This window comes from Serinus canaria, chromosome 4A (genome assembly GCF_022539315.1).
Source record: "Serinus canaria isolate serCan28SL12 chromosome 4A, serCan2020, whole genome shotgun sequence".
Classification (NCBI taxonomy): domain Eukaryota; kingdom Metazoa; phylum Chordata; class Aves; order Passeriformes; family Fringillidae; genus Serinus; species Serinus canaria.
This window is the reverse complement of record NC_066318.1, coordinates 10984120-11006814: the sequence shown is the minus strand read 5'-3', so window position 1 is coordinate 11006814 and position 22695 is coordinate 10984120. Positions and strand designations below refer to the sequence as shown.

General features: G+C 48.8%; 2 protein-coding genes across 4 annotated transcripts; one reads left to right on the top strand and one right to left on the bottom strand.

Moving 5' to 3' along the window:
• Nucleotides 1–2819: 2819 nt before the first annotated feature.
• Nucleotides 2820–11151, top strand: RAB39B (RAB39B, member RAS oncogene family). The gene is made up of 2 exons (XM_030228982.2): nt 2820–3513; nt 7587–11151. Exons 1-2 carry the CDS (start codon nt 3299–3301, stop codon nt 8011–8013), a joined length of 642 nt encoding a protein of 213 aa, XP_030084842.1. The 5' UTR covers nt 2820–3298; the 3' UTR covers nt 8014–11151.
• Nucleotides 11152–12308: 1157 nt separating this feature from the next.
• VBP1 (VHL binding protein 1) lies at nt 12309–21766 on the bottom strand. Of its 3 annotated transcripts, none has more exons than XM_030228978.2 (6): nt 21608–21766; nt 17465–17589; nt 16832–16898; nt 16273–16371; nt 14418–14556; nt 12309–13478 (listed from the first exon to the last, which is right to left on the bottom strand). In XM_030228978.2, exons 1-6 carry the CDS (start codon nt 21731–21733, stop codon nt 13408–13410), a joined length of 627 nt encoding a protein of 208 aa, XP_030084838.2. In that variant the 5' UTR covers nt 21734–21766; the 3' UTR covers nt 12309–13407. The 3 variants fall into 3 exon arrangements, with proteins under 3 accessions (XP_030084838.2, XP_018769884.1, XP_009088594.3); XM_018914339.3 differs by lacking the exon at nt 21608–21766 and adding an exon at nt 21370–21391; XM_009090346.4 differs by lacking the exon at nt 21608–21766 and adding an exon at nt 19574–19594.
• Nucleotides 21767–22695: the final 929 nt, after the last annotated feature.

The following is a 22695-nucleotide window of genomic DNA, read 5'->3' as shown; positions in this document are numbered from 1 at the left end:
CCCTTCCAACCCAAACCATTCTGTGAAGCACCTTTGTGAATTGCAGTGCTGGGTCCAGGAGGGTGTCTGGCTCTGAGACATCCCTGACCACGGCCCAGCACCTTCTCTGTTGTGTTTCTCACAGCAGAGTTCCTGCCTAAGAGGAGCTGTCTGCTTCCAGACCATCCCACCCCAGCCACAGGGTCTGCAGGGGCAGGGGCCAGGCCTAAGGGGGAGTTCCTGCACAGCAACCACCCACCAACCTGAGGAACAGGGCTTGCAAAGAGCCCCAGTATCTGCTCAGGGCTTCATCATCTAACACCAAAAGGGAGTGAATATCATGGAGATTACAGAGAGCACAAAGTCATTCTCCAGCCTTTGCCTCATTTTGTCTCAGCTTTTATGCCTTCAGATAAATGTACTAAATAAGGAATACTTGCTGCAGTGGCTGATGTGTGGATGTTTGTCACCGAGTGTGCACAGAGCCCTTGGGCAGGGCTGTCACCCACGTTTGCTGTAGCCAGCACAGGGTGTAGGCCAGCACTGCCTACACCAGAGCTGCCCTTGGCTTCCCAGTGTGGTGCTGGCTGCTGGACTGGACCTGCTCGTGGGGTCCCACAGGTGCTGCCAGCAGGTGGGAGAGCCCTGGGGTCAGCCCTGCCCTCACCTGTGCTCAGGTGGTTCTCAGGCAGCTCTCCCCAGCACTGCCAGCTCTGAGGGGAAAGGGAGTCTCTGGAATTTCCCCCAGGGCCACGGGGAGGAGCACTGAAGGGCTGTCTCCAGTCCTGAGCTGCCATCAGCCCACGGGGCTGCTCCCAGTGCTGCCACCAGTGCTCACACTCTCATGGTGAATCACCAGCACCTGCCTGACCCCAGCCAACAAACCTCATTTCGCACCAGATCTGGGTTACTGTCTCTCAGACACCAGATTTTCCATTTTCCAAACCAGCCCCAGAACACAGGCTCTCTCTCCCAGGATCTCATTTGCTCCCACCTTCTCATTGCTGCTAATTAATGCCGTGGCTGCCCAGACAGGCAGTGGGTGTTCATCTTCATGCACGTGTTCACAGAGGATGAACATCACATCTGCAGCACGGGGTCCTGTGAGTGGATTTGCTGGGGAAGACAAGTACCTGATGCTTCAGGAGTTCCTCCAGCTACGACAGGATCTGCTGGGCACCTTGGTGCTCTCCTCAGCACTTACAGTGCTCTGCAGCTCCTTGTCAAAGGTCACGCCAGGAAATGTCAGTGGGCCTTGAGCTGCCCCTGGAGATGCTGGTGGGTGACTCAGAGGGGCTACTGAGTGCCCTGTGCCTGCCTGAGCACGGCCAGACCTGTGGAAGAAAGGGAACCGAGCAACTCTGTGTGAGCACATGGGGAGGAGAGAAAAACAGGGAAGAGAAACCACAATTGGTTGTGGGCTTCAACTAATGGGCATGGAGTACTCAGAAATCATTCTGTAAAGTGTACCAGATCCCCACAAAGCCTCACTGGCAATGAGTCACTGGTTAATGTACCACTAACTCGGATTTATAGGTTTAATATTTTTCTGTTGTGCTGTTGCTGTTGCTGTGTAGATTGCTTCATCAATTTTCTTTCCTGTTCTGAGGTACGTTAAAGTAGGATCTTTTGGGGTTGTTATTTTTTAATAAATAGATTATATTTCAAAGAATATTGAAAAAGTTCCTTGCCATTTATTCTTCAAGACTTGAAATGGTCTCTGTAATGTCCTAGTACAATTTACATGGTGGTTAACTGTCTCATACCTATATAAATGTCCTTTTTCTGAGGACCTAATGAATATTACAGCCACTCTCAATGCATTTATTTCACTAGTGGTCATGAAGGAGGAGCTTTTAAATCAGAAACCATCTTTATTTTTAAAAAACCCACCACCTATTACTAATTTTTTAAAAAGTGTCAATATTTCTCCTTTCTGCGTCCAACTGAATACAGACATTTTACTCACTGTTTTTAATAATATACATGTCAATTTTCCCTTCCAGAGATCAAAACTCTGCTCTGGCAAGAGATTTAACAGTAGGTGCTCAAACTCAGCCATATCCCATGGAGCCAGAGGAGAGCGGCTGTGTGCTGTGGCACTCCCGGTGTGGGGCAGGCTGGCAGAACTGGGACGGGCAGTCCGAGGGGTCTGTGCCTGCACTGTCTGATGCTCACGGCTGCTCGGGCTCCTGACACCGCATTTCAGCCAGCCGAGCCCGGAACCACTCCAGCAAAGTGCGGGAAATGGATTTAAGACCTGTGGTATTTAAGTCGCTGGGTATTTCATGTCCGTAATTCCTAATTTTTGAGACTGTACACACATCGCATTTGCACACACACTATATATATACATAAACAGACACACAGGTATGTGTGAGCATGTGTACTTGTTTGGTTTCGTGAGCAGGACGCCTCCTGTTCCCACTGTCCCTCTCCAGGCTGGTGCGGTGCCGCTGACCCTGGGGCGGTGCAGAGGCTCTCCAGAAGTGCCAAGAGCACTTGGCTCCTCAGGGAGATTGCAAAGGGAACAGAGCCCCAGTGCAGTAGCGAGGAGCCTGAATCTCTCCAGAAATGAGTCTCGGGTTTAAAACACAGAAAGGTGTTGCGCACCTCGCTCGACTCCCCGTTCCCTCGGCGGAGCACTGAGGAAGATGAGCTCTCCCCGCCAAGGGCACTGCACAGCTTCTCCCGGGGCCGGGGCTCCCTCCGGTCCCCTCGGCCAGGGCTCCCCGGCCGCCCCCGCCGCCCCGCACGGTCCCGCCCCGCCCCGCCCCGCCCGGCTCCCGCACCGCCGCGTTCCGGGGCTGGCGGCTCCTCCCGGCAGTGCGGTACCGCGGCCGCCATTGCATCACCGGCACCCGCGCCGGCCGCGCCTGCAGCCCGCAGCCCGCACCCCATCCCGCAGCCCGCACCTCCATCCCGCATCCCGCACCTCGCACCCCATCCCGCATTCCCATCCCGCACCCTGCATCCCGCATCCCGCATCTCCATCCCGGCTCCGGCAGGGAGCGGCGGGGCGAGCGCGGTTCCGCGGCAGCGGGGCAGGGACTCGGGCCGGGCTCCAGCTCCGGTTCGGCGGCTCCGGGGCCGCGAAAGCAGCGCCGCCGCCCCCCGGGCCCGCCTTGGGCGCAGCGCGGAGGCGGCGGGGGCTAGGCGGGGGCTCGGCGGGATGCTGCGGTGGTGACGGGCCCGCGGCAGCCGCGCAGGTCCCGCCATGGGCCCCGCCTGAGCGGCGCGGCCGCGGCCGCCCCCGGGCCCGCGGGCCGGGCATGGGCGGCGCGGCGGCGGGCGGGCGCTGAGGGCCGGCGGCGGCAGGATGGAGGCGATCTGGCTGTACCAGTTCCGCCTGATCGTCATCGGCGACTCCACCGTGGGCAAGTCCTGCCTCATCCGCCGCTTCACCGAGGGGCGCTTCGCCCAGATCTCCGACCCCACCGTGGGCGTGGATTTCTTCTCCAGGCTGGTGGAGATCGAGCCTGGCAAGAGGATCAAGCTGCAGATCTGGGACACGGCCGGGCAGGAGCGGTTCCGGTGAGACCCGCGGCGCGGCGCGGGGCCGGGGGCGGCGGGCCCGGCCCCGGCTTGGGCGGGGGGCCCTCCAACGGGTGAGGCGTGGGGAAACGAGACAAAGAAGAGTCAAATTGGCACCTTTTGTGCCCCCCATCCTCCCCCGCATCCTTCCCCCCATCCCGTTTGGGGTGGACCCGTGTCCACCCCAAACGGCCGCAGGCAGGTGTGCAGGATGTGCAGGTGGGGATGTCGAGGGGCGGCCCCGCTGCCGCTGGGGAGGGATACGAGGCCCGAGGCAGCGCTGGGTCCGCGCTTTACCAGCCTGGAGGTGTCCTTGCATCAGCGGGTGCAGCTGGCAGGGAAAGCGCCTGCTTCCCCCCGGTGCGGAGGCAGTGGCCAGGATGTTTCCCAAGCGAACACTACGCGGAACGCAGTGGAATATGCGTTTTGGTGCTCTGCTGTGACAGCAGAGCTCAGCTCTCCGTAGGACAGAGAAAGGTCGGGACAAACCTTTGGCTGTGGCTGTGCAGGGATGACAGGTGCTTTCTGGAGAGTGCCACGCCGAGCGCTGCATGGGCACACACAATTTGGGAACTTAAGCAACAGTAACCAAGTCTCGATGAAGTAAAATAAAGGCAGCATGTGGGACCATGCCAAGTTTCCCGCAGGACTGTGTGGGAAAAACAGCAGCCCTGGAGGTTCGACCCCAGCCAAAGAAGGGCTCAGACAGGCTGCTCACATTGCTCATTTTGAAGGTGTGTGAGTGTACCTGCAGCTCCTGGCCTCCTGCTTGTCTGTGTTTGTCATGTGTCTTTAACCCTGATCCGCTCCTCCATCCTGCTCCCTTGGGATCACTTCCTGTGTTCCCCATCTCTGTGCAGCATCGCAGAGCTTCTACTTCTGTGCTGTAATGACTCGCCTGAGGAATGTTTCGGTTTCATTCAGTAGATGAAAACTCCCCTACCCCACCCCTCTCACCACCTTCCCTCGCATCTTTGGCACTGGCGTCTGGCCCAGGATGTGCAGTAGTTGGTCCTTATCCACTGACAGGATTTTCCTCTGCTGCCTTGATGCCCTGCAGGCAAGGAGCTGCTGCTTTATTCTGCTGAGAGAGGAGGTGCTTTAGCTTGCAGTTGCATCAGCTTCCAGCTTTGGCTCTCTGGCTGAGGTCTGTAGAAAACACACCTGAGTGCTGTGCCTTGTTCTGCCATTGCTGTGAAGAGCAAGAGCTCTTGGATGGCTTCAATTTCCTTTCCTTTGCACATCAAGAAATCCGGGGCCCTGGAGGCTGCTTGCCCTCGGGGCTGGGGCTGACCCAGCCTGGCACTCAGGGTGTCAGCATGATGAGCTGGTGACCTTCAGAGCAAGGGCAGCTGCACTGCTGCCCTGGGCAGCAGCCTGCAAAGGCAGGAAGGGTGCAAGGGGCAGGAATGGTCAGTGACAGTAAAAAAAACCCACTGTGCAACTTTGAAATGCCCTTGCCAAAGTGCAGACTTGAATTCACAATGTGAAAAGCTGGAGCAAAACCAGGGGCCTTTATGGTGCACTCTGAAATGTGCAAAAAAATATAAGGTAAAATCTGGTTTGTGTTTATCCCTTTTAAATTGCTCTTAGCCCTGTGTGACAAATTGTGCCCCATGAAGACAACACCTGGGCTCCTCCTACAAGGGATGTTTCTTGGACAGAGACAAGAATTAGCTGTTACTGGAATAAGCCAAAGCCACTTGGACTTGTCATAGGCAAGAAGCACAATGGAGCAGGTACTCTCCAGAAACCTGAAACCTTTTTTGTCACGTGTCAAGCACAGGGAATTTTTGAAGAGGGAAATCTGTAAGAATGAGCTCCCCATTTTCAGATTTGAGCATTTCCAGTCTGCTTTACATAGTTTAACAGCTGCCCCACGAGGACAAAACCACTGTAGTTATTTTGAAAACACCTTGGCATTCTCTGAGCAGCAGCTGTGTTACAATTCTGCTCTTCCCGACTCCCTGTTGTGAGCTCTTTCACTCTCCATAAATTAGTAGCAATTTCTGTGCAGTCAAGGCTTAAATTGCAGTTAAACATGTGCCACTCTATTTTGCCAGACCAGGCCCCAGAGCATGCTGCTTGGGGCAGTGTTGAGGCTGCTTTGGAGCTGTAGAAGAGCAGGGTCCAATTCTTGCCAGATCCAGCAGGTTTTGCCCATCTCTTGTTGCTCAGATACTGCTGTTTCCTTGTCAGAAACGTGATGTTGTGTAATGCTAGCAAAAGCAAAAGCCTGTGCAGCCCTCTCTCCCTGGAGCTGTGTCCCACCACCTCCAGAAGAGCTGTTTCCTTCCAGCCAGCAGCTCTGCCTTGGCTGAGAGGGGAATACTCAAACAAGCAGGAGTGTGCTCTGGCTGCAGGAGTGCCACCATGGGTACAGACAGGGGACAGCTCCCAGCCAGAGACATTGTCTGTGTGTTAAAACTTGGCCAAAGTAGCTGCAAGTCCCTGTTCTGCTCTGGTCAGTGTGTGTGTGGCAGGAGGAGGGAAGGTACAAACCTCCGAAGGGAATTGGGGAGGGATGTGCAGCATGAAGGCAATATGCTTTGCCTCCTGCAGAGGGAAATAGTTGTGGAAAAGGCTTTAAGAAAAGGCACTGAGACCTTCACCTGATTTTACCTTGAAGCAGCATTCAGCTTAGATCCCATCATGTCTTTCAGAAGTACCTGAGGCATTGTTGTTGCTGGCAGGAGGAGCCAGGGCTGATGGCACAGAACACAAGGGAGAAGCAGAAATGTCTGTGACAGTGTGGGGGTGAATTCAGAGTGCCCATATCTGTTTGCAGCTGGCCAGATAGCAAAAGGCAGATCTAATTCCCTCAGTGCCAAATGTGCAGAGTGACTATTGTCCCTAAGCCAAACAGTTGGAGAGGAGAAATTATCCAAATATTGCCAACTCTGTTTTTTCCCCTGCTACTGGCTTTCTTTGGTTTTGTCTGTGAATTTTTACCAATCACTGTATGTTTATTGATAAAACAATTCTTGAAAACTCTAGTTCGTCCTTTTTTGGGGTAATTTTGACAGATACATACACTACAGGATCAAATGGCACCTAACAATGGTCTTGCATAGCCAAAAAAAGATTGTTCTAAGGTAAAAATGCAGCCGTGCTTGTATTACTCCAGCAAGAAAAGTTCAGGCTTGAGTGTAAATTTCTCCAGGGACTGAAATTGATCGTTGCTTCTGGATTTAGAGCAAATCCATGACTTGCAGAAACACCACTGTTCATCAGCTTCTTGGTTTCCCCTTGTGTAGCAGTCACTGAACTGTAGCTCTGCTTAGCCCCATGGCCTCAACTTGGCTCCATTGCCCCGAGTTTGCTGATTCCCTGTGCTGCTTCTGGCTGCCTTGACTGGCCTGGCTCAGAAGAACTGTGGGAAATGTACTTCATTTTCCATCCTGCAGTTCCAGGGTCTTTTTGGTGACTACTTAATGCCAGTATTTGGCAGGAACATGACCAGTGTTAGTGCAGATTCTCCTTGTGTTATTTTGCTGTTTCTTGAACAGTAACAGTGTCCTGTCACTGCAATGTCACTTTCATCCAGTTGTGTAGAGGAGGAAACCGTAGGGATGGGTGGATGTCTCTATCCCAGGGCTCTGGGAGGGGAGCTACAACCCCATGGTCAGCCTTTCCAGATCTCTGACCTCCTGCTTTTATGTGGCTGTCAGAGAGGGGGTGTTTGGTTCCAGCTGAATCCTTTGCTTTGTCACAGTGCTTTTAAACCCGTGGGTTAGGTGAGGTGTGCATGGAACCGACATGGTGAGGGGTGGGACTCAACAGACAGGGGCATACAGAAATCCTTGAGGGAAAAAAGTGGTGGGGGGCATTTTGAAGAGAGCCATAATCAGTGGGGCAGTTACCCAAGTGTGAAATCTTTAGGTCAAAATAAGATTTCCTTTTAAATGACAAGCTCTACAGAGCACAAGCTGGAAGTTTGAAGGCGTTGCCTGAATGGCCTTCTCTTGCCCTGTACTCTGCAGGGTAGGCAGGGTGGAGGCAGTGCTGCTTTCCTAAAGGCCATGTGTTCAGAGAGCTGTAAGTTAACCCTGCTGTGGCTCCTTGGCTTGCAGGTCCATCACCAGAGCCTACTACAGGAACTCGGTCGGAGGACTCCTCCTCTTTGACATTACAAACCGCAGGTCTTTCCAGAACGTCCACGAGTGGCTGGAGGAGACCAAGGTGCACGTGCAGCCCTACCAGATCGTCTTTGTTCTGGTGGGTCACAAGTGTGACCTGGACACGCAGCGGCAGGTGACCCGGCACGAGGCAGAGAAGCTGGCGGCCGCCTACGGCATGAAGTACATCGAGACCTCGGCCCGCGACGCCATCAACGTGGAGAAGGCCTTCACCGACCTGACCCGGGATATTTACGAGCTGGTGAAAAGGGGGGACATTTCAATCCAGGAGGGATGGGAAGGGGTAAAGAGCGGCTTTGTCCCGAACGTAGTGCACTCCTCAGAAGAAGTGGTGAAATCAGATAGAAGGTGCTTGTGCTGAGCTCCTCTAGGGAGGCCGTGGTGATGAACTCTACTAACCAAACGTTCTTTACTAAGTGAACTAAGTGACAGAAGGGAGAGCCACGCTCCCGTTGTGAACAGCCTCCCACGTTGTTTTGGACACCAGGACAGACCCTGGAAAGAAATGTTCTGTTCCAAATAACCTTTCAGACCTGGGGGCTGAAAACCTGAAGGAGAGTGAGTGAGGGTGCATGTGGATGTTGTAAGGAGGCAGGAAGCAGAAAGGAGGGGCTGCACAACACAGGAGAGGGTATACAGAGCTGAATGGGCTGGTACATGCCAGGGTACTGTACGTGTTCTCTTTTAACTAAACCCATAGCTCCCTGCTGGCTTTTGGAGCCACAGGATGGATAACGAGTCGTATGACAAACAGGCAGACAGAGAGAAAGCAGGAGGACATTTTGGTTTGTGTCAGCTATTTCTTTCCAGGAAGGTCTAAAAGCAGCACAGATACCATTTCCTCATAAGGTCAGTTCCACAGGAGAAGTTTACTGACATGGTATGCACACTTCTGAGTTTTCTTTCTTATGTTCTTGAACCTAGTTCGATAGCAAAGAATATTTTGTGGGGAAAGAGGAAAACAGTACTTATTTGATCGGTAATTAAAGTTTAAATTATTCCTCCCTTAACAGTGTTTTTCTTGCTGTGCTGAACCAAGACTCTAAGTGGCAACTCTTGCTGCAGTAGAGATTATTCAAATGCAATTTTACTCATTTAGTGCCTGGGTGAGTACCTTGAAAGTACCCCAAGTTCAGTCTTTCCAGCAGAATTAAGTGATCAAGAGCATAAAGAGAGAACCATGTCCTCAGGTGTTATGTCTTAAGGCTGGGGTGTTGCAGCCAGGTGGGACACACCATTTCTGTCTCACTAACAGCACTGTGCTGACCTTACCAGCCAGGTCACAAGGAGGAATGGAAAGGAAGGAGAGGAAAAAGAAACCCAACAAAATAAAAAACTTGAAAAGCTTAACTCAGGTGCATCAGACATCCTAAAAGGTGAGATTAGCTCTTAAAGAAATTAAATAGCATCGAAAGCAACAACTTCCATCAGTACTTTCTGCTGTTAAAGTGTCATTTTCTGTCTTGGCCTCTGTGGAAGAGAACTGGCACTGGGAAGGTGGAACACACAGCAGGAGTGTCTGAGCAGGTGGGAAGGAAAGCCTCAAGACACACTCAAGAGTAAAATTTGTTTTCCTCCATGTTTTAGTTTGACAAAAGAGGATCCATCTCAGGCTGGCCATCATGGGATGGCAGCCATGTCACAAAAGCTGTATGTAGGTGGATGTTTTCTGGGAATGCCATTCACCACTTAAAAGCTTTGCTTCTGCCAAATTTTAACCCAAGCTTTTGAAGTGCAATGGGGTGACTGTGCTCCTGTAGCAAATTAGGGAACTTCAGCCTATTGAAAGTGAGCAAACAAAACCATAGTGACTTTTTTACTTGTGTTTGAAAGCTTTATATACCAAACTGCAATGGGCAAGATGGGGGATTAGGTAAAAGCCACAGGAAGCATCGAGTGTTTATTTTTGGCCTCTGAGTACAGAAAAATATTTGTTCCAGCTTTTTAATCTGCCCTGTCCACAGAAGTACAGGTGTTGATTGCTGTTGAGTTCAGACTGTTTCTCCTTCTGAACCCATTCTCACAGTTTGCAGCAGTACATGGGCAGGTCTGTATTAAGAAATAACCTGTGGTTTCCATAGTGAAGCTGGGAAAAAAAAACCCAAACCCACAGCAAGCCCAACCCAGCAACCCAAGCCCTGAACACTTTTGTTTTTGGTGTTCTAGGAACAATTTCAGTTCCTGGGCTCTGCAGGGGAGCAGTAGTGCTGCACCTGCTGAGAGGGCACAGGGAGCAAATGCCAGGAAGGGGGGTGGCAGTGGGCTGCTGCTTCTTGGTGAGCTTGTCACTGCTGGAATAGGCTGTGAGTGCATCCAACAGCTCGTGCTGAAAGGCCACTGAATGCCAGGCACTTGTGGTTGAGTTGAGTGCCCTGAAGATTAAAAAGAAAAAGAAAAGTATGCCCTTTATAAAATCTGTTTCTGGGTGAGCAGAGGTGGGTGCAGGGAGCACTCCAGGAACTGGACAGCTGCCAGGGCAGAGTGAGGGGTTTGCTCAGACCAGCTCAGTCAGTTGCATTTCACCAAGGCAGGGACAGACAGTACCAAAGGGTCAGTTGCTTTGTTCCCTGGATGGAAAGTCCACCTAGCAGCTGCTTCAGCTTTTCAGGGGCCAGCTGGACACTAGGTGTGTCTGGGGGTGTCTGGCTGAGCCCCCAGGGCCACAGAGCCAGAGTGTGACATAAGGGGCAGTGAGGAGTTGGATCAGACATTTTAGCAATAGTCAAATTCCGTACTTCCCTGTGTGAGAGCCTGGCCAGAGGGGAAAGATCACTTTTCATGAGACAGACAATATTTCATTTAATGGGTTTTGGACATTCCCCATTACTGCTCCCAGGGAGAAATTCCAGAAAGCCTAAGCCAGTAAGTGCATTCTGGCCTTCAGAGTAAATCTTCAATTTAAATACAGAAGTGTTGTAATTCTAAAGAGGAACAGTACAGAAGAAAATGTACATGGTCTTAACTATTTAGAGTTAATAAATTGTTATATTAAATGATAGAGAAATCATTATCTACATCTTTTTCTAATTCCTTGCATTTTCTAGACAGCTTATTAAAAGATAGGAAATGTAGATTCATCTGTACAAAATTTGGAATGTTTTTTCTAAGATGAAGAACTTATTGGATATGCTAAGAATTCTTTTATAACAACTGGTTTTAATGCTTTGACTTAGAGGGACTTTGAGAAATCAGAAGGTGATACCTCTCACAGGCTAAAGGTCAGGAGCTCTTATACTCTAGGGCAAAAAGGGGGAAAAAAAAGCAAAAGCTAACTTTCTGTGGTGTCTACCACTTGTTAAAAACAATCTGCATGTTAAACTGAACTTGCTCAGAACCTCCAGAATAAAAGCATACTTTACACTGTCCTCGCTTTGTTATGCACTGTAACGAAATGTGAAAATAATGCTGTATTTAGCTGTCTGTATGTGACTGAAAATATGCTTGTATTTAGCAAAATGGTTACTACGTGATAATGTGAAATTCAAAACTTGTAAAGAAACTTTGGTGTTTTGTTTTTTTTCCCTTCCCCCTGCCCATTCTCTCTTAGTGTGTTCCCTGCTCCCTGTCCCTGCTCGGTATTCCAGCCAGGGCTGGAATTCCACTATTCCCAGGCACTGCCTCACAGCCACTGGACAGAACCTGCTCACTCTGCAGAGCCTGTCCTCTGCCTTGCTGAGAAAAGCCAGACCGGCTCCTCTGAGAGAGCAGCCACCACAGCTTTGGCCCCTCCAGGAGGCCTCTGCAGGTCTGGTGGCAACAGCAAAGGGCAGAGCAGACCCAGGCAAGGATTAGTGATGGAGCTCATCTGGGAGTTCTGGGTATTTTTTTTACCTCAGATCAAACACACAGACGCCAAACCCTGAGTTATGATGGCCACAGCCACCTCCCATTCCCCAGGAACCAGAGCCCTTTGAACACAGGAGCCATTTCAGCTCCAAGGCTGTCACCCTGTCCTCTCTGACACGAGGCAGCAGCTTCCTGGCAGGGGCATAGGCGCAGATGTTGCTCGGTTCTGCTTTTGCTGTGCAAAAATGCTTAACTGGTCGTTTCGTTGTGCACAACAAAGGCAGGCAATTGCTGCCTTAGGACCAGCCGGGGTGGGGGGGGAGGAGCACAGCCTGTTGGGATCTCATTAATCCAAACTGAAGAAAAAACTGTGAGAGAAATCAGGCTGTGTGTGCAGCTGCCTTTCCATCATTGCTAATGCTAGAAAAAGAAACTGGAGAGCAGCAGCCTGCAGCCTGACCAGTGCCACATCCTGCTGCTGTGGCACACACCTGTTGGAAAACACAGCAGGGCTCCACGTTCCTGTGCTGCAGCCACAGACACTGAAACAACAGCACTGCCCTGGGGAAGGAAGAGATGAGCCCAGGCACTTACTGCTGACCAGTGCTAAGGGTTTACCTGCTCTCTGCCCTTCCCTGCAGCTTGCTTTTTGACAGGCACAGTGCTGGTAAATCACTTGCTTTCAGTCACCAATTCAGATGTGCTGACTCACAGTCCCCCTTCATTCACATCAGCATCCAGCAGCCACACTTTTCACTCTGTTGCTTCCATGGAATTTTTCACCCCCCACGCCAAGTTACAGGAGGGAAACATAGAAGATCACACATCACATTCATGACTTTCACACAAAGAAAAATGCACAAAAACAGCTGTTTGCCACAACTGTTTAGTTTTACTATTTTAATATCATGAAATAAAAGTACAAAAAAATTTACAGGTATATTGTTTCTTACATGAAGATTGAACAGTTAACATTTGCATTTATTTTGCAGTGAAACCTGTACTCTCAGTCACAGAATGTGATTATTAGCCACTGACATCACCACTGAGCATCTCATTTTAGAAAGAAACTGCAAAGGTAAGAGGCAACAATCTCGCAAGGCTTCGTAAGGACCAAAAAATACTCCAACTGTACCAGCAGAGGTCATGTTCCAGTCAGCCATCCTGACCTAACCCAAGTTTCCCACCGGGGAGGCTGTGTTCAGACATTTGGACTGGACATCTGGGCCAAGGGGCTGGAAATGGGAGGCTCTCACAAGCTGGGGGATCTTGGGTCCTTGTTCAATGCCTTCCCTGAAATAACCAACGTGGGCACATGTATGAAAACAAGGGGTGAGGCCTGCAGGCCTGACATGCCCTGTGCTGCTCACTCCTTTCCCACTGCTCAGAGGACAAATCACAAACCGCTGCCTGTGAAGTGCTGAGAGCTCGGTGACAGGCAGTCAGCTAACCCAGAGTTACAAGTTTGTCCAAAGTGGATGCTCAGGAATGCCTGCAGGCTGGTGCTGCCATTAACTGACTGAAACAAAACCCAAGATTCCACTCTATTTTTGTTGTTTCCTAGAACATTACAGCTGCACATCTTCCCAGCCCGAGTCAAAGTCAACTCCATCAGCTGTACAGAGATGAAAAAACAAAACCCTGCATTGCCTTAGCCTGTGAACATGTCAGGCTCCATTTCATACATGCCCCTCAGCTTTTCAAACAGAAATTATTTATGATGGATTGGTCTGGTCAAAATACTACATCCTTTGCTGGACTGTGTGGTGCCTTTTCAAATAATTCATTTCATGAAGCATGCATGAAACCAAATTTTGAGTTTACAAATAAATAAAATGGTGCTCACCATCAGTTTTTATATATTTTACCATTTACTGAAATGCTGAAAGTAACTCAGTCCTGAATGAGGTTTGGGGGTGTTTAAATAAAAAATACTTGGAAATTGAAACCACATTTAAAATTGGAAAAACTATGCTTTGTTTTTGGATGGGTCTTGCTTGTTTCTTCTCTTTACGTCCCAATTATAAACTCTAGCCATATCTGAGGGTGTGGAATTAAGGAAACAGCTTTCTCATGCTATCAGAAAAGAGAAACAAAAAGATTTTTAAAAAAGGAGAAAGAGCAGTTTACAGAGTTGGCCACTTAAGTTACAACAGTCAGTACAGAAACCATTTCATGAAAGGGCTGACTTGGTGCAGAGCTTCAGCACTGGTAACTGTTGGTAACTGCAGTATTTACATCATTACTTAAAAAACCTCCAAAAAGATATTGCAGAGAAACACAGTTTTAGTTTTGTCTAACTCTTTGCTGATTTCAGTCAAGCTGCCCATATCAGCTGTATTTGCCTCTTTCAGGCATCCCAAACTCCTGCTGCACTAAGACAGCTCAAGTATCAACTTGAAAGAACAAGCAGTTGTGCCTTCATTAAACTAAATCTAATACTTCAGTTCATGGCTACACTCATTAAAATAGTTTTTAACTAGAAAGCATAAAGAACAACCCCACACACCCAGGAGGTGGTTCATGAAAGTATAAAGAAATTTTAAAAATACTGAGCACAGCCCAAGCCAGCCCCTTGCTTGCTGCAGCAGGGCTTGTGCTGCTTGGAGGCAGCTGCAAAGGCTGTGATGGGCAACAAAGAACAATGTTCACATGCCCTAGAGGAAGGTCACTGTGCTTTAAGGTGGTCACCTGGGCACCAACCCAACCTTCCAACTGACTCTCCAGTCAGTTTGGATTGCAACCACTGCACTAGATTTCATGAGGACATACTCACAAGTTTTGTTACCTCTCACACACCAACCTCCAACTTAGCCCTACCAACATAATATTCCATTACATTGCTAGGACAGTTAAGTTCACAGGTGCTACAGAATTTTGAGGCAGCCAGTCTAAGACAAAAACACATCAGAAAGTTGGTTGTTACATGGATGTTGGCTTTCAGATACATCTCCTCCCCTCCATGAATGAAAAGGATACTGACTTCTGTAGTGGTGAACTGATCTCTGAGAAAATCCAGGTCTTCCTCTAGAAGATCGAGGTTTTTTGTGGCTGTTGACAAATTCTTCTCTAACAGAGCCTGAGCTTCATCAATATCATATTCAAGCATCACATTGGCCTGAAAAAGAAAGATTGATAAAAGCTTTTAATCTTGCATTGTAAGGACTAAGCCTCACCAAGTGTATTTTAGGCTGTTGTTCAAAACTAATTCGGTTAACAACAGACTGTCCTGACAGGCTAAGACAAGATTCAGGACAGGCAACTTGAGGCCTCCACCCCTTCAGTAACTGAGTAATAGATCTCCCTAGTGACTTAAAGTTAAGCTCTCTTCCTATAGCTAAGCAAGAAGGGATTTCTTCCCCTGTGGATCACATTCAGCCTTTCAGGTATTAGCATCTCATCCTCACCATATCTGAAAAGTGAGAGACCTTACATTTCTTAGCATCACCTTTCAGGTGCCACACAACTCTAGAAACAGTTTTTGTTGGATTCATTCAGATGAACCTCAGACTCTGTGTGGAACACTGACAATCAGCTGGCACAAGAGCTACTACAGGTAGAGATACAACAGGTATAAAAGTCCTCTCTGATAGGGGTGTGGTGATGGTTTTTAATTCAGACGTGGTTGTTTCAGTAATAAGCTACCACAGGACAAGATAAAAGAACAGTATCAGGTGAAAATGCACCAATGAAGCTTTGTCCTATTCAAGAACTGTGCCCTGAATGGAGCCAGTCTGTGACTGACAGGATCCCACAGAAGGCTACACTGAGCTGCCAGAACTGCATAAGCTGTTCTTTAAAGCAAGTGAAGGACAGACATCCCCAGTAACAGTGACACACACAGCCCAACACAGAGTGTAGGCAACAAGCAGGAGAAAGGCAGAAGGCCAAGAACACCTAAATAAAATTAACTGTGTGTGGCATTTCGTTGCAGCTTTTCAGTCTGAACTGTCAGTAAGATGAACCTTCTCTGATGTTCTGTTAGAAAATAAACCTGGGATGCTCCATGAAAGTCAGTGTTTATGAATTCTGAAGCAGCTTCCTAACAGTAACAGCTATCAAAAAAGTTTTTTCTTTTTATGATAGAAGTGGGAAAGGTTGGGAGCAACTGTCCAATTAGTTTGGATGGTTCATGTGTCAGCAGTGTTTCTGTCCTAACCAAGAGGTTTTGTTTGGCAGCCAACACTGGGATTTAGGAATATCCATGATTTAAAAGTCTCAAAATAAGCATAAGCAGGTTAATCTCCCCATATAATGAAGCCTCTAAATACGAAATGCTCCAACCTGATAGTGCTTAAGTACTTAGGAATCTGGGCTGTGAATGCTGATCCCAGCAGGCTTCAGTGCAAAGTCCACTCTAAATGCTGGCAGATACCTGTGAGCAACAGAAATCCCATCTTTCCCTAAAAAAGTGCATGAAAAGGGAAAGCAAGATGCTGAATACAAATAACATGGAGAAGATGGGAAGCTACTTGCCAAACTAAGTTATTTTGCTGGGCACATTCCCATGCCAGGCAATGCCATTAATTTGAACCAAAAAGTGACAGAAATGGTAAGGGAAACACAAACAAGTTTTTGGAAAGAACAACCCTGCAAAAAGACAATTCTCTGCAGTCTTACTGTTCAGGAACCAAATAAAATGGAACAAGAAATCTTCACTAACACACTGAAGTTACCTGGTTAGATGTGCTCTGCTGCCATGGTGCAGCACCACCATGCACCCATCAACAGAATCATGTCCACTCCAACCAGGGGAGACAGCAACCAAAACTCTCTTTCACAAGCCTTTTATAAGTTATTGAAACAGTTTCAGAGAAAGTTCCATTTTACTTACCCCCAACCACAAACAAACTTTATCTGTAGGAGGAACTGAAGCTTTGCAGTAGAGATTATCTGCCAATAAAAATCTGGTTTCCATTGGATGTGTGGAATCCTTAAGACAAATGATAAATTTACAATTGTTATTTTCACTGGAAATATGTTAAAGACACAAAACTTAGAATAAAGAGCACACTTTTCTGTTTTCTGCCATTGATACAGTATTAACTTGTGTGGAATTCTACGTAACTTTACTTCAACACTAAAGTTAGAGCTCTAAGAATAATACATTTTTAAAAGGTATATTTAAAAACAATACAAAAATCTCTATAAAGAATGGAGATGAAGTCAAAGCTTAGCTGCAATCTATACACTATTAAAAATGAAGTTTGCATTACAAATATTAACTGTTTTTGAACTAGCTTTCAAAAAGTACTACATACCTTTAAAAATAATTCTGTTATTTATAAAGGCATATTAAGTGTGCTCTCCAAAACATTTCTTGCAATGTGTTCTGTTAGGGTGGAAAGGTAGTTAGCTTTTCTCATACTCATTAGATATTCAAAATAATTTACCTTTTTCTTCTGCATGTGTTTTAAAATTTCTAATGTCTGTTTAATTTCAGGAATCTGACTTTTTAGCCTGTGAATTAATAACAGTCATAATTTATTATTTTACAGAGACACAAAGTTTCCTAAACAAGTGATCAGTTTTATTATACAGTCCACCCTCCATTTTAAAACTTGTTAACAGCTTTTTCCAGCTTACAAAAGCAGGTTTGAAAGACATGGCATGTAAAGGCAGCTCAGCTCCAGCTTCACCTGCCCCTCACAACACCCAGGCTGGCTGGCTTTGGAAGCACAGCAATCCACTCAGCTTTCACATGGAACAACACACAGTAACAGTAACAGACCCCCTTTCACTAAAACAGTACATTCCAAATATCTGTAATCCCTCAGAGGACAGGGAAACCTCAGCAGAAATAGAGGACAAAACCACTGCAGGTAAAACAAAACCTGTGTTTCTTCTGAGGTTCATGGAGTATTCTGACAGTGAGAGCCACAGAACTCTGCACTGTTCAAGCAAAAGCTCTCCAGAACTGAGGGCACTGCTCTCCCTGACAGACCTTCCAGGCCACTAGACTTATTATTTAAAAAAAACCAGAACTGTGCTAAACATTTCCCAAATCAGCAAAAATTACAACTTACCTCCTTTTCTTTTGAGCAAGATTAAGTTCCAGAAATTTATACTTCTGATACTGCTCATCCAACTTCTTAAGAACTACATCTGCTGTCTCATTTCCAGGCTGTTTCATAAAAGAATCTACATCTTCCTTTAAGGGGAGAAAGAAACCCTCAGTGTTAGAAGAGTTTTATGGAAATCCTAGACACAGACATGCTATCATCTTACTACAGTTACATCTAGAGGGGGTTTGAAATGTAAACAAACTTTTTTTCTGGACTGGAGTACAAAAGCATTTTGTTTCTTTTTTTAGTCATCTCTTCATTTCGCCCTCCCTGCTATTTTTTTGTAGAGAACTAAGTGATAGGTGCAAGAATTACTTCATAACCATATTTGTCAGGACATGGTTAGTGGTGCTTTCAGTCCTGGCTGATGTCAAGTGCCACCTTACAGGGGTGGGTGTCCATGGGGCATGGCTAAACCTCGGTTTCCTACCTGTAAAGCAGGGATAATGCTTCTCTGTGGCTAACCAGATTATGAACTATTTTGGATAAAACTGATGAAGGAAAAGAGCCTGATCGAGCATGTTGTGGCAGAAAAAGATGCAAAGGTAGGAAAACTGAGGTATCTGCTCAGACAAGCACCATGGAAGTGAACAGCCTGGTTTCAAAAGCTCCTTCTATAGTTAGCAGGAAGCCACAGAAACCTCCAGAGAACAACTCCAGCCAGTCCTACCATCAACTGACAGTGAGAGCCACTGGACTGGCAGGAAAAGCTGCCAGAGAAGAAAGGCCCGAGTGGGCAAGGATGTCAACCTTGGCATGCGCCTCCTTCAGAACCCCAGGAAGCAGCTCATCTGCTGGGGGCCAGTGTTCCCAGCTGCTGAGAGGTACATCAGGCCAGGGATCAACCATGTGTTTCTGGCCTCACCACCATGTACACACATAATTCCAGATGATCCCAATGCCCCACTGAGGTAATTCTGCCCTTGTCTACAAAGCTCAGTAAAATGTGATGGAAGCCCTACCACAGGCCTCTTCAGCTCCTCCTTCTGAACTTGGCGTCTCCATTCCAGAAGTTTCGCACCAGAAAAAGACTGTAATATGTTACTAAAGCGATATCAGAGATGGAGCTGCTCCCCCTCATTATAATGACTTAACTCTCTTGGCTAAAGAAACTCACTAGGAAATTACTGAATCTGGTAAGAAGTCCTTGCCCTTCTTATCATAAAGGAAATCTGTAGCAGACCATGAATTCCACAACCTACACAGGCAGCACTCTCCAGGTGGTAGATCCAAACTCAAGAGACCACACCTCAGAATGCCTGAAAATGCCTTGAGCTACCTCACAGCCCAGGAAGCACTCCTGCCTCTGGATAAGGCTCCCAGAGAAGCCTTCAACAAAGAAAACAAGGATTAGGTTTGGGAAAGTGTTGTCGAAATGAGGCCTGAGGATAGTGTGAAATGAAACTCCCTCTTGTGGAAGCAGCTCAGCTTGTTTAAGCCACCAAGGGCAGAGAGCAAAAGCAGGTAGGCAGCAGCTGCCCCACACCCTGCCAGGCACCCAGCTCTGCCTCAGCCCCCATCTGTCTGTGCACACGGACAGGACACAATCCACATCCTCCTGAAACACAGATGCTGAGAAGTAAATCCAGAAGTAAATCCAGGCCCCCTACATACTGGTGATCTCCTTCCACTACAGTGTCCCAGCTCCAGGTGAGCTTAGATTTATCCCCAGGGGATTTTTCCAGCTGGGGCTTCCAAGCCTAGTCAGGCTCTTGTCCCACCTCCCCATCTGCAAGGCTGAGGCACAGTCACGTTTTTAAGCTTGACCAGAATAGCTCTGAGGCAGAGCTGGCTGCCAAAGCCATTAGGATCCCCACTTTGTGGTGTATTCCACAGCACCTCCACTGCAGAATTTTTACAACACTTACAGGTTCTGCAAGGACCTGCCAAAACTCATCTTTATCTTTTTAGGGAAGAGAATTCACTGGCAAAGCATCATTTTGCAAACCTCAAGCCAAGGCACAGGAATGCTCTGCAGAAGCCCTGAAGTGCAGTAGGATAGCACATTCCCACGTGTCCCTAGGGTTCTCTTCTGAGTGATGACCCAAATAAAGAGCTGCAGGCACTCACTCTGCAGAGAGCTTCATCACCTGGGAGCATGTGCAGAGAACATGACAAGAGACACCTACTGCAGACCTGCATCCTCACACCTGCTGAAGAAGGCAGAACAAAGAAGGCATTTCATTTGGAAATATCTGGGCAAAAGATCAAAACCACCACAGCTGAAACTTCTGTTTTGAGAGTCTGTTATCCAGTAAAACCCCGTGTATCAACACGACTTACTCTGAGTGCTCAACCTCACTTGAAACCTGGAGAGGGACAGGAGTGTACAGAACAACTGCCTCAGAGAAGACAAGAGCTATAAATTGTGTGAGGAGCCTCTACTGAACCAAGACCCTTACAGGAAACATCTCTGAAGACAAGATTCACAGTAAGACTGCCCATGCAGCATGTGGGGGGAAAAATTCCAAGCAAGAGATCAGCAAGTCTTTAAATGTTTTTGAAATAGAAACCTATTTTCTGAAATAAAAAGGCTCTAGTAAAACCTACCCTCAAGACAGTAGTATTTGCACTCTGCAGAGCAGAATACCATTACAACTCCTCAGTGCAGGCTTATTTTGAATAAAAGAAAGTCTATTTCAACATCTACATCCAAGTACTCTATGATCACCATCCAAGATCTCTTCAGCAGACACACCTGTATTTGATCAGAGCATCTCTCAAAACTGAGAATTAGGAATCTCTGGATGTTCAGATCCAGAGATTAGGAAGATCCACAAGGTTTTGAAGAACTGAAGAGAAGCACAGGACTTAGGCACAGCCCCAGTACTCTTGGAGCTGTGTGACACAGCACACAAGATACTTCAGACACAGGTACTGCAAGGAAACCACATGGAACCAAACAAAGGCAGCCACCAGCATGGCATGAGGGATGTGACAGATGCCCTTAAAGTGTTTGCTGAGGCTGTTTATGTCCTGCCTCCTGCCAGGGTGGCCACCTTGACTGAGTCAGCACAGACCACAAGTTCCCCTCTGTAAGGATCAGTGAGGTCTCACAGGGCAGCTGGCCCTTCCCTTTCATTTTCATCTTGCAATGGTTTTCCAGCCCACTAAGGATTTGCCAGATCCTAATTATTGTTAAAAAACCTTAAAGGAAAAGGAGGAACTGGATCACTGGAAGTAAATGCACTGCACCTGTCTGGTCAGGTCCTATGCCCAGACAAGACAAATCAGCAGTACAAGCACTGCATCTAGAAAATCCAAAATGCAAGTCAAACAAATTTATCTCTATAAAAGCAGTTGTATCAGATGGGGCAGACATCCAACACTTCCCAAGATCCCCAAGGCAGCCAGGTACAGCCACTGTGATCGATAGTTCAAAGGAAATAAAACAGCAATCAAGACTGTGTACCAAGAGTGAGCTCACAGCTGAAAGTGGACAACAGATGATTGTGAGGTAATGCCACTGCATCAGTCACTGATTCCTGCTTTCAACCCCTCACAGGAATCATCAAACCCTCGGTACATCAGTTTTCAAAGCTGAATAAACAAGTTCGGCCTGTTTTCCAAAGATATACATTTGCTGGTTTTCAAGAACACACAGGCGCTCCTGAAAAGTGAATCTTCTCAGCAGTGTAGAACTTGATTAAGAGACGAAGATGGACGGAAAGGCGCTGGAAGCACGGCACGTTACCCATGCAGCAGGAGCGGGAAGGCGCGCCCCGCCCAGTGCGTGCCGGAGGGCTCTCCCCACACGCTGCTCACTGCCGAGCCTGGCAGTGCAATAACGCGATATTGCTGAGCGCGGGCAGCTGCGCTTCCTGTACGGTAACGCGCCAGCTCGGGATGGAAACAGGGCAACTCACCCGGGAAAAGGCCAAGGACTGAGGCCGTGCAGGGCCTCGGCCACCCGCGCCCCCGGGTACCGCCCGCCCGCCGAGGTGCCGCCTCACGGGGGCCGGGCGCGGCTGGCGGAGCACAGCCCCCACCCCTCGGCCCCGCTCCCCGTGAACGCCGCCTCGGGGATGCCCAGCTCCACTGCCCGGACCCTTCCCCAGGAACCCCGCCCCAGGCTGCCCAGCCGCACTCGCTGGCCCCGCTTACCACGAACGCCGCCTCGGGGATGCCGAGCGGGCCGCGCTTCCCGCCCGCCGCCGCCGCCTCGCTGCCTCCGGCCGCCGCCATTTGGGAACGGACGGTGCATGCGCGGCGTGCGCCACACGGCGTCATCGCGTCAGCGCCGAGCGGGGCGCCAGGCGGGGCAGTGGCAGCCGCGGGCACCGCCCATTGGCCAGGAGGAGGAGGCGGGACAGGAAGGGAGGGCTCCGGCAGGAAGGGGCGGCTCCGCTGTGAAAGGGAAGGCTCCGGCAGGAAGGGGCAGCTCCTCTCTGAAAGGGAAGGTTCCGGCAGCGGGGCCTGCCTGGGGTGGCCGGAACTGTGAGCGCCTTGCCTGCCGTGTCCCGGGAAGGACGGGACGGAGATGCCGCCTGTCCCACCCTCTGCTTCTGCCTGCGGCGGAAGCGCCCTTATTTCTACACGCGGCTGCTCTGCCTCTGCCACAGTGCAGATGACAAGCCACATATTGCTCCTGTTTGCTCTGCCTTTAACAGTCTGCAATAACCATTTCTAAAGGACCACCGGTAATGCCTGCTCTGCATTCACACGCACAGGCTGCTCCCCGGCCCGTGCCCTCGCAGCCGGCTCGCTGCATCCCGGCCGCTCCGGCCGCGCCAGGCCGAGCCCCCGGAGCCCGCAGCTCATCGCTGCTGCCCGGCGCCTCAGCACTGAGACGGAGACCAACACGAATCAACTACGAAGTAGTCCAAGCTCACAAGCGAAAACAGATCTCTGAAGCTTAAAGAAACAAAATACTATGAAAAACAGAGTGTTTGGATGTAGAAAGAAGGAGCACCTGCAGCACCCCCCTGTCCTTACCCTGTCGCAGGCCCTCCACACTGCTGGAATGATGATGGCTGGGGAATGAACCCAGCTCTAGGCAAACTCAGCCAAGGCTGACAGTGTCCCCGGAGCCTTCTCTTCTCCAATGTAAACAGATGGAACAAACCAATGAAACACCCTAATTCAGCCATGGCTTACAGGCATTCTGGAAAGCCATAAGCCTGAGAACACAAAAAATGATTACATATACACATGCCTTGCATATGCCAAAGTTTATTTTTTTCCAAAACCTG

Bases quoted from the DNA above. Each gene is read 5' to 3' on its own strand.
- RAB39B (XM_030228982.2), top strand. From the start codon at position 3,299: ATGGAGGCGATCTGGCTGTACCAGTTCCGCCTGATCGTCATCGGCGAC. The intron at 3,514-7,586 runs GTGAGACCCGCG...CTTGGCTTGCAG, and splicing joins GCCGGGCAGGAGCGGTTCCG to GTCCATCACCAGAGCCTACT.
- VBP1 (XM_030228978.2), bottom strand. From the start codon at position 21,733: ATGACGCCGTGTGGCGCACGCCGCGCATGCACCGTCCGTTCCCAAATG. The intron at 16,899-17,464 runs GTAAGTTGTAAT...ATTAATTCACAG, and splicing joins CTTGCTCAAAAGAAAAGGAG to GCTAAAAAGTCAGATTCCTG. The intron at 13,479-14,417 runs GTATCCTTTTCA...CCACACCCTCAG, and splicing joins GTTCACCACTACAGAAGTCA to ATATGGCTAGAGTTTATAAT.